Raw genomic sequence first — 10,957 nt, 5'->3', positions numbered from 1 at the left:
CTGTGTTTATTTTGAGTACTTTTCCAGTTGGGCATGTTTTCTAGTTCTGAACTTCTACTTCCATGCAGTTTTCTCTGACTGGCTAACAAAAATAAAGTTGCCACAAAAATAATTTATTTTGCTACAGTATTTTAAAATACTTTATTTTTGCCGTCAGTCTGTATAAATATACTGTTGGACTCCCACAGCAAGTGTTAGCCATTTATGTTACTTATTTCCATGCACAAAATAGAAAATATAAACGAGAAATAGAACTTTGTCTACCATATTATCTAACTTCAGTGTTTAATACTTTATCAGGTAACTAGGCCCTGAAATAAGGAAAATGGTACCCCTTATGGCAAAAATGGCAGATAAATTACCAAACTTTGGCAATGAACTATAGAAGAATTTTAGTTTTTTATCAAGTTTTAGGAAACAATTGGTGAAAATTGATGTAAAAATAATAATAAAAAATAATAAAATAATAATAAAATATTACAAGCAATATTAAAACCAGATAAAATACTATTTTGTAGCTTTCAAAGACCTGTAGTCAGGACATGTATTTTCAAGACTAGAAATCTAAGAGTTGCTTCTGAATTAGAAATCAGAGCTGAAAATATAATACCTGACAAAAGTGGCCTCCATTTCAAATTTGAAATATATTTTTGGAATCACTGAACTCTGAGTTCTCTTATATGGTAAGAATGAGAAATAAAAAGAAAATTGGGCACCTACTGAAAATTTTAATACTAATTTTTAGAAATGCTTTTTCTCACTTTATCAAGCTCTTAAAAATAAGTATAATCAGAACAAAAATGACTGTGCTACTGGGTTTTGGAGCATGACCTTTTGACATTTCTATGATTCAAACCAACATTTCTAAAGAAACTTTTAAGACAGACCCTAGACGAAACACTGTATTCAAAATCTACTGTTTCATTTGAAATATAAAGATTCCCATTGATAACAGTGGGGATGCATGATGACCTTTTGCTAATTTAAAAGTACAGAAGTTTGAAACAGAGAGAGGTTTGAAACCAGAAATGAAGCTCACAGCCTGCATAATGCACACTGCAATTTGTGTCATTTTTATTGCATAATGCCATAATTTATTTACGAAGTTAATACTGTATATGGGAATTTTCAGTAAAGGTAATAATTAAAAGTAGTGATAAAAATGAACCATTTCGAGTACCCTGTTACTCATTAACAACAAAACTATGTACTTTATATGTCTTTATACTCAGTTGCTCATTTTTTCCTGTAATGAGTAGGCATCTGCAGATAGAAAGCTACAGAATTCTTATAACGGAAAAACAGGAGCTTTTGTGCCGCCTGATGATTAACGTAAAGGCTTAGTTTTTTCTAAGCCTTCAGAATATAAGAATAAATATTCAGTGAGAGCATGACCTCTATGCCCCCCAAACCATTCTTAAAGCCTTTAAACCGTTCATTTTTGTACCTGATTCAGGAACTATGCAAGTGTGTTACCATTCCTTGCTGAAGGAGTTCCTGCTTCAGTCATAGACATTTCCACACAATTAAGAGAGATTAAATTAAACTGAATCCACAACTGGATTCCAGTATCGCTCCTAAATTATCCTAAATGATGCTAAATCATACATCACATACTTAAAATCTCTGTAATGCTACTCAGTGTATTGTAGTGTTATACAATGTAATTTAATGTACTCATAATAATTACTGGTTCAACATTTGGATACAGACCCATGCATTCCTGCTGTCAAATTCACATTTCGAGCCTTTGCACCATTTCGTTTATTTTCAAAAGCTGTCTGTCTGTGGTAGGACAGCTGTTCTCACATGGTTTAACTGTAAAGCGACTGGTATAGAAAAGCCACAAAACTTTTGTGGAATTTTTAACAAAGATTTCTTGAAGAATTATTTTCCCTACTGACCTCGGAGGATTATTTTCCAGAACTCCTTCCTATCATTTTAAATACCGTGGGTTTTGTGACGCCCCCCGCCCCCAGCCCGCCCCCCTCAGGCCGGCCCCGCTATGGCTCTCGCCATGGCTGCCGCGCGCCGCCTCCCGGCGGTTGCAACGGCCGTTAGCAGGCGGGCGCTGTTTACAGCGGCAGCCAATGGGAAGCGGGGATCTCCGGCAGGGCGGGGCCTCTCGGCCAATGGGAGGGCGGGGCGGCGCGTTCAAACGGCGGCGGGGCGGGGGGCTGCCGGTAGCTGGCGGTGGCGGCGCGGCCGCCATTTTGGGCGCGGCCGCCATTAGCGCCATGCCCGGGCGGCCCGAGGACTATGAGGTGCTGCTCACCATCGGTGCCGGCTCCTACGGCAAGTGCCGCAAGGTGCGGCGCAAGGCCGACGGCAAGGTGAGGGGTCGGAGACGGGCGTTGATATCGTCGCGGTGGGGGCGGCAAAGGGTTCTGGGGGCTCCTCCTCAGCCAGCTGGGGTTGGGGCTGGGTGAGCTCAGCGCTGGTGTCCGTCCCCTTGTAGATCCTGGTGTGGAAGGAGCTGGACTACGGCTCCATGACGGAGGCGGAGAAGCAGATGCTCGTTTCGGAGGTGAACCTGCTCCGCGAGCTGAGGCACCCGAACATCGTCCGCTACCACGACCGCATCATCGACAGGAGCAGCACGACGCTGTACATCGTCATGGAGTACTGCGACGGCGGCGACCTGGCCAGCCTCATCGCCCGCTGCACCAAGGAGAGGCACGTGAAGTACCCCTCGGGCAATCCGGGGCTGCGTAGCTTGAAGTGTCCCGGGCAGCCAAAAGAGCGCGGTTAATGTGAACCGGGCAGCCAAAAGAGCGCTGAAAATGTGAAAAGCATCTCGTAACTTGTGCCTATGAGTCCAGCCCTTTGGACCCAGCAACTGCACTGAATTGTGAAAGGGTTGTGTGAAATGCCGCTGGGAGTTCCGCTAGCGGATGTACCAGCTGATCGGGCGCTTCTCTGTCCAAATGATAAAAACTCTACTTCTGAAGTATAATACTAATCTTCACAGTCTTAAGTTGAACAAGTATGTGGTGCTGCATTTGTTGCTCTGTGAGAGCAGTCCAAAGTGGCACTGGAGCTGTATGAACCAAATCAGTGCTCTCGTTTAGGGAGGGCTATATTGAAAATCAGGTGTCTTAGCTCTCAACTTGTTTACAATTTGATGTTTGTGTTGTTAGTAATGGAAATGATACCTAACTGTTAGATCCTTTGAGGGAGGAAGGCAATTTCATGTGGGCTCTGCAACAAAAGTCTACGTCTTACAATATGTTTTTTTTTTTTTCAATTTTTACTTTTTTAAAATAACACATGTAGGTGTCCGCTGATAGCTCATCTTTAAAGGTGATGAGCTTGATTCAGTGAGATATAACAATAGTAATTTTTAAAAATATAGGACTAGGACTGGCAGCAACTACTTAAGTTGGTGTATGCTATAAAGCATCTATTAACATTAGTTAAATGTTTTTGTCTTTCAGGCATTACTTGGAAGAAAGCTTTGTTCTCAGAGTGTTGACGCAACTAACATTGGCCTTGAAGGAATGTCATAGACGGAGTGATGGTGCAGTCACTGTGCATCGTGACCTAAAACCAGCAAATGTCTTCCTAGATAGCAAGCAGAATGTTAAACTCGGAGATTTTGGACTGGCTAGAATATTGCACCATGATACCAGCTTTGCTAAAACCTTTGTAGGAACTCCATATTATATGTCTCCGGTAAGACCTTCCTTCTGTGCCTTATCTTCCCTTTCATCCTTCTAAGAACTGCTTTCTGCGGTGTTGGTCTCAGAGTCTGTTAATACTTAGGAGGATTTAATTAAGAGTTACTAGTCTTAAATGCAGGTGACTCTTTGATAAAGTGTTATGTACGTTCTGGAGACAAGGTTATTTTGCAGATGGTTAGCTTGCAGCTACCTTTATCTCCTTTCTTCCTCACACCATTACTACCTTCTAATTAACGTTACTTTTCACTGTATAAGTTTTACGTGCTTGGAATATTATAGATGTAAGGTTGTTATCTTGGAGTATCTTTCTGTGAAAGGAACAGAGAAGCTAGAGTGTTCTTCTGTTTCACAGTGTTAAGGTAAAGAAGTTATTAAATTACACAGTGAGGGTAAGATTCTGATTTGTATTAGAAATGATCAAGAATGTGTTTTTACTGATAGTGCCTTTTGGCAGGGGGAAGATTAATGTTGCCTGAAATGTGAGGTTTTATCAGTTGAAAACTGATGCAACACTTCAGTCTTCTGTAGTATGGCATTGCTATCATGTGTTAAGACCTTACTAGTAAGATACCTACGGAGGTTAATTAAGAAGGAACCTTAAAAGTACCCCCAGCAACCAATGGTTTAATTCAGGTTCAAACAGCAGCTGATCCTGCAATAGGAGAACAGTGTTTTTAATATTAAGATTGTTCCTTCTCTTTAGGAACAAATGAACCACATGTCATACAACGAAAAATCTGACATCTGGTCTCTAGGATGTCTCCTGTATGAGTTATGTGCTCTCTCGTAAGTATAGTAGCATGGTAATGAATGTAGAAGAGTAACTTTTAATGTGTAAATGATTACACTTTGTATAAACGAAAGTTTAAAGGTTTCAAAGACCAGTCCTAGGATTTTTATTTCCATACTGGTCTTGACACGAGGTAACTAATCTTGCTGCTTTTTTCTTAGTCTGACACTTTAATGAAAATAAGTCCTGTAAAACCAGTGGGAGACTTAAAGAAAAATACTCTTCTTTAGGCCTCCATTTAGAGCTTACAACCAAAAGGAGTTGGCAGAAAAGATAAGGGAAGGAAAGTTTAGACGAATACCATATCGTTACTCAGAGCAGTTGAATGAACTTCTCAAAGAGATGCTGAATTTAAAGGTAAGAACCAATTACTATCTTTCCACCCATGATATGAACTAGTACTGAAGTACTAGTTTTCCTTTTCAATTATGGAACAAACTGATCAGAAGTAGTGATACCATCGTCTTGTCACCAGCAATATCATGTGCATGGGGAAGTGGGCAAAATGGTGCTTTCAAGCAACTGAAAAAAAAAAATAGCATAACACTTGAGCTGCTGTATTTCTTAATGAGAGGTGAGGTGATGTCTCAGTACTGGCCCGTATGGAGTTTTGTGGTCTAACTTTGGGGTTAAAATGTTTCCCAGTGTGTTTGGGACTTTAAAGAAGTTTTGTCTTCATTTCTGTTTTATGTGGCCAATATATAGCTTGCCCCACACAAGTGGGATGGGGGTGTTGAGAATAGCTTTGCATGGGATAAGAAAGCTGTAACAAGAATCTGAGTCTCTAACAGGCGTGGATCCTTTAGGACTTAAGTTGCAGAGGGAGATGCAGAGTGTTGGCTCCAGAATCTACTGGCACCTGCCTCTGTGGGCTGGCTGCCCCCACTCATGCTCTGAGTCTCTCTTTCACTGTATGTATGGCACGTAGCTGGTTTCCACCTGAGGTGGGTCTTGCTAGGGAATCCCTGGCCATAATGTTTCTTGGCTGTAGAAGTGACCTGTTGGCAATTTCTTTCCCTTAGGATTATTGCCGGCCTTCTGTTGAAGATATTCTGCAGCACCCATTGATAGCAGACTTGGTGACAGAAGAGCTGAAAAAAAACTCTGATAAAAGAGGCCGGAGATCCGGGGAGCCAGAGAGGCTGCAGCATCTGGATGCTCCAGTGAATGAGCTGAAACTGAAGGAGCGACAACTAAAAGAAAGAGAGCAAGCCATTAAAGACAGAGAGCAACGTTTGGAGCGTATGATATTTTCCTTTGGGAAGGGGGTGGCAATAGGATTCTAATTGAAAAGGTTAAGTGCTGAGGAAGGAATTTTCAAACCCCTCATTTTAGTGCCTAGGCTGTCATATTCGTGTTGTTGCTAGTAGAACTCTGTCTAAAGCCTAAAACAAAAATGCTTGGACTTGATCACCTATACTAGTTTATTCTGGGTTTCAGTTACTAGGATATAGTTGACAGTTCAGAAATTGAAGTCTGTTCTGTGAAGATTATTAAAAACAAGCAATAATCTGCAAAGTATGTAGAAAAAATCTGAATATATTGCCCTGCACTGTGTGGTGTAGGTTGCTTTTCACCTACTGTGTACATTAACATTAGCTACCTTAATGTATAGCCTAAGGTGAGCATAATGCTGGAGCAAAATAAAATACACCTGAAAGAATGGTTAGCTGCTTTTATAGCAGCTGCACTCTACAGGTAGCTTACCTGTGAAACAGCACAGATGGCTGTTTCATCTAGTCACTTACCTTGACTAGATAAAATACTTCTTTGCATATGTAGTAGGCTCTTAGTACAGGTTTTTAACTATGTATATACAGCTTTCTGAGCCTGAATAATAGCTGCTGCTGTAAAATGCGGTGTTCAGTCATAGCTGACTTGTTAGCTGGCATCTAAATGATTATTCAGACCTGGGCTCATGTGCGCCATGATATAATGTTGTTGTGGTTTAACCCAGCTGGCAGCTAAACACCACACAGCCGTTCGCTCACCCTCCCCCCTCCCTCTCTGGGATGGGGGAGAGAAATGGGAAAGTGAAGCCTGTGAGTTGAGATAAAGACAGTTTATTAAGATAGAAAATAATAATGATGATAATAATAATATGTACAAACAAGTGATGCACAATGCAATTGCTCACCACCCGCTGACCGATGCCCAGCCCAACCCCGAGCAGCCGGCTAGCCACCCCTACATATTGTTCAGCATGCCGTCAGATGGTATGGAATACCCCTTTGGCCAGTTTGGGTCAGCTGTCCTGGGTTTGTCCCCTCCCAGCTCTTGCTGCACCCCCAGCCTGCCCGCTGGCAGGACAGAGTGAGAAGCTGAAAAGTCCTTGGCTTAGTATAAGCAGTGCTCTGCAGCAATTAAAACATCAGCATGTTATCAGCACTCTTCTCATCCTAATCCAAAACATAGCACCCTACCAGCTACTAGGAGGAAAAATAACTGTCCTAACTGAAACCAGGACAAATGTGCAGAATAGAAAGCTTCTATAGCTTTGTTGTTCTAGGTGTGGCAGACTTTTTTTTTTTTTAAGACTAGCATTTTGAAGGTCTTGTCCAGAGCTTTATTAGTGTATTGGTAAAGCCTGTGTCCACACAGCAGCTACCTTGCTTTGTTTAGAACCACAGGAGTAGAAACATGGGTGCATCTGGCAGGCTGTTACCATTGTGTTTTTTGGCAAGAAAATCCATCATGCACAATCCCTTTAACACTTGCATTCTAACACTGCATACTGCCGTATTTCTACTTCCAGAGAGAGAACGAGAACTCTGTGTTCGAGAGAGACTGGCAGAGGACAAACTTGCTAGGTATCTACTAACCTATAATTGCCTAGATTGTAGACTTTCTAATTTTACAACAAAAGGCTTAAACTTTTTTTTTTCAAAAACAGAGCTGAGAACTTGATGAGGAACTACAATCTCTACAAACAGCAGAGGACATTAGCTTCTGCAGATGGTCCAGGTATGAAAGTATACAAGAAGCCAGTTGCACTTGTAGATATAGGCTGGTATGACCAGAAGAATGCCTGTGGTGCTCAACGTGCTGTACCTAGTCCCACTGTAGCAATACAAACCCCAATTATCTCTGCATGGCTGGGAAGAGACTTCTGACTTTCTTCTTTACAGAAAGACTTGATAAACGATGTTTGCTCATGAGTATGCGTTACCACTGTCAGCACTGCACTTTTTTCCTTTGAAAACTCAGTTTTTCTGATGAAATACTGAAGTATTGACTTGTAATCTAAACTTTCTCAGAGCTGTACTTATTTTGTCTGTCTGTTAGAAGACATTTGATTTTAGTTAATAAAATTTTATGTTCTTAATCACTTCAGCTTTAGTTCAACTTCTAAGTCCCTCAAAGTGAGGACTAATGTTTGTTACAAGCCACCCAGCTGTGATCAAAGCATCATCTAAGCTCTGAAGAACACAAAATGCTATTCACTTCAGTTTAATTCACAAGAACAAAGAACAGCTTTGAAAATGTGCTACAATACTTGACTGCCTCTAGTCCAGTCAGTTTTACAGAGTTACTAGCTCATGAGTATATGACATTCACTTTGGCCTTGGTAATATTGAAGTCCTCTCTACAATAAGAGGTAGTATCTGCTGTTCATTGCAACTTAGTCACCTATACTGTTAAAGATATCTAAATCGTTTTTCTTTTTGCTAGGGAGAACAAGACAGAGATGGAGTATTAAATGGCTAGGTCTTGGTAGTAATTCTAGAACAAAGAAATGTGAACACAACATGTAGCAAAAAAACTCTTCATTTAGTTTTGGTCAGAAAGAAAGTGAGATAAATGTATGTCACTGTCACCACTACAAATAAAACAAACTTTTTTTGTCCCCCCTCATGGAGCGCCTATACATGGCAGGAAAGAACACAACTATCCCTGGAAGTTAGTGGTACTTGAGCATTTTTAACATACCCGTCTACTTTGACAATTGTGCCACTCTCTATTTGATACATTAAAGAACACAAAATTAAATAAAAAGTCTTGGGCTTTCTGTTGCTGCCTCTAGTAGTGGATGACTGAAGCTGAACAAGCTGCAGCACATGCTTCTGTTCTCTTCTGCATCCCCAACCCCTTCATATTATATTTTGATCTTCATGAATACATTAATTTTTTAAGAGGAGCAAAGCTACTTTGAGTAACTAATATGTCTAGATAATGCAGAGAAGTGAACATAGAGCAAAGGAGTGACCCTCTCTTGCCATATTCAATGCTGTAGATCATTTGATTAATCACTTCTGTATCAGGATTTGCTACTCTTCCAGTTCATTCCACAGTCATCTTTTAATACTGTTTCTAAAATGCTTCCAGTCCTGACACAAATGGTGTTGTGTTCTTGAAATATGTTATCAAGATCACTTGCTACTTTTACCTTTAGTTGCTCTAATGTTACCATCTTTTTCTCACATATCTGCCGAATTTCTGCCTCAGTCAGTTGTGTGGTTCACTTCACAGTAAAATGGAATACCAAAAATCCAAGTTTCTATGACCATGTCCTAGATGCTGCCTTATCTCTGCAGAGATTTTTCAGTTTCCTAGGAAATGTTTTAATACTTAAAAAAGGTATCACTTACTGGTATGAAATTACACTGCTCTGAAACATTCACCGGCCTTTTCAGTTTGATTCTTCTCACCCTTCTGACCTTTCTGTGCTTATTGTATCCTTGCTCTAGCCTAATAAATTGAGAATTAGGGTTTCAGCAGAGTTACGATTAGGACAGTTGGACTGCTAATAAGGTCTCTTTCTGTATTTCTTATTCAAGACAAGTCCTAGGAAGTTGGCTCTTTTAAGAGACAGCTCAGCTGTTACAATATTGTTTGATGGTAATTCTTGTGCAGTAAGTCACTGAAAATAACAAACTGCCTCTGGATTGCGGTGGTTGTGTGGATAAGGCACAGCTATACTATGAAAGTTCTTGTTCTGAATGCTGCAGTGAAAGCAGCTTGTTAATTATTAATGCACCTGAACACGTTCCTTGAGTTGGAGCCTAGTTTGTACAGTATTGACTTAATACGAGGATAGAGTTGGAGAAACATGGGTAGGACAGAAAGACCACCACAGGCAGCTTGGGATTGCCCCTGCTATGAAGGAGAGACAAGGTTTTTAAGTAGCTGTGAGCTACTGGATTTAACTGGATTGTTATTGCCTATTTTTTGTCCTGCAGGAGAAACTATGTTTTTCTCCTTATTTCAAGTAATATTTCCTTAGATACTCCCTAGGAGCTGTAGCAGTACATATCCTTTTACCGCAACAATTTAAAAACTTTGCTTTTAAACGTTCCTCCAAAAATGGAAAAGAACTTTTGCTATGAACTGAAGTGTATTCAGTTAGATCATTTAAATCCATAGGTGGGCAGCAAAATGGGTGACAGGTTTAAAGGACTTAAGCAATAAATGCTGAGATGCACTAATTCAGTTTTTGTTTGTTTCTTAAGACAACGAGCTACTGTTCCCCCTTTCTACAACCAAGAAGAAAGTCCACTTTGGTGGAAGTGAAGAGAATGCTATGCCTCCTGCTAATGTGGAAAACTACCCCCTTCCCAAAGGGAAATGTTCTGATCTCAAGAGACGCCTGTATGCTGCAAATCTGCGTGCTCAAGCACTGTGTGAAATGGAAAAAAACTATCAACTCAAGAGCAGGCAAATTCTGGGCATGCGCTGAAACTGTAACGTAGGTAGATGGTATTTATCTTTTTAGAGTTGATTAAATGTATAGGAAGATATTTATGCCTTCTTTTAAGCTGGAACCTACTGAAAATAGAGTTTAACAGTCCTTATATGCATTTTTTTAGTCTAGTGCAGGTAGTTCATAATAAGGACATGAGATTACGTTACAAAAATAAGTAGTTTTGATACCAAGCTGAATTGTATTACTAAAAAAAAAAGCAGCAACTTGTGTTTTTCTTTGTTTACCACAAAACATCTCTGGGGGAAAAAAAAAAAAAAAAAAAGTAAATAATGTATATAATAATACAAATTTTTCCAGATCTGGTGTAAAAACATTCAGCTAAAAAAAAGTACAGAGATTCGCTGTCTGTAGGTTAAGATGACGCTGTACATAATGTACAATACTCGATAAAAGTATTGATATTTTGTATATGTGGAAAAGTAGTGGCTTTTTATCTGCTTGTAAATATTTTAACTCTCAAAAGAGCAAAAATATTTTTTTATCTCTTCTTACTAACTAGGTGACCTATCAAAGCAGGCTACTTCTGGCTTAATGTCTTTGACTGATGAGTGGGATTGTCAGCTAAGCATAAGTGATGAGTTTATAGTCCTTGCTGCCTGGACAGCTGCAGGGCTTTTTGTCAGCTCCTAAAAGACTCTCTTCAGGTTATAGTATCACCAGTTTGTCTTGAAACTGAGATGTAGACTGATCCCCTGGCTCTGCTCTCCTGGACAGGACGCCATCCAGGGTATTAGCACCTGTGTTTCGGGAGGGGCAATTCTACTTGGAATAGCAACTCTG

The 10,957-nt window shown here is 40.2% G+C and overlaps 1 protein-coding gene across 1 annotated transcript; it reads left to right on the top strand.

The window, feature by feature from the left end:
- Positions 1-2,202: 2,202 nt before the first annotated feature.
- NEK2 (NIMA related kinase 2) lies at positions 2,203-10,373 on the top strand. The gene is made up of 9 exons (XM_035322880.1): positions 2,203-2,336; positions 2,462-2,676; positions 3,438-3,675; positions 4,387-4,469; positions 4,704-4,830; positions 5,496-5,715; positions 7,229-7,283; positions 7,367-7,437; positions 9,924-10,373. Exons 1-9 carry the CDS (start codon positions 2,238-2,240, stop codon positions 10,148-10,150), a joined length of 1,335 nt encoding a protein of 444 aa, XP_035178771.1. The 5' UTR covers positions 2,203-2,237; the 3' UTR covers positions 10,151-10,373.
- The last annotated feature ends 584 nt before the right edge of the window (positions 10,374-10,957 follow it).

The sequence above is a fragment of the Oxyura jamaicensis genome, chromosome 3 (assembly GCF_011077185.1).
Source record: "Oxyura jamaicensis isolate SHBP4307 breed ruddy duck chromosome 3, BPBGC_Ojam_1.0, whole genome shotgun sequence".
Taxonomy (NCBI): Eukaryota; Metazoa; Chordata; class Aves; order Anseriformes; family Anatidae; genus Oxyura; species Oxyura jamaicensis.
This window is presented reverse-complemented; position numbering and strand designations above follow the sequence as displayed.

Bases quoted from the DNA above. Each gene is read 5' to 3' on its own strand.
- NEK2 (XM_035322880.1), top strand. From the start codon at position 2,238: ATGCCCGGGCGGCCCGAGGACTATGAGGTGCTGCTCACCATCGGTGCC. The intron at 4,831-5,495 runs GTAAGAACCAAT...TCTTTCCCTTAG, and splicing joins AAGAGATGCTGAATTTAAAG to GATTATTGCCGGCCTTCTGT. The intron at 7,284-7,366 runs GTATCTACTAAC...TTTCAAAAACAG, and splicing joins GCAGAGGACAAACTTGCTAG to AGCTGAGAACTTGATGAGGA.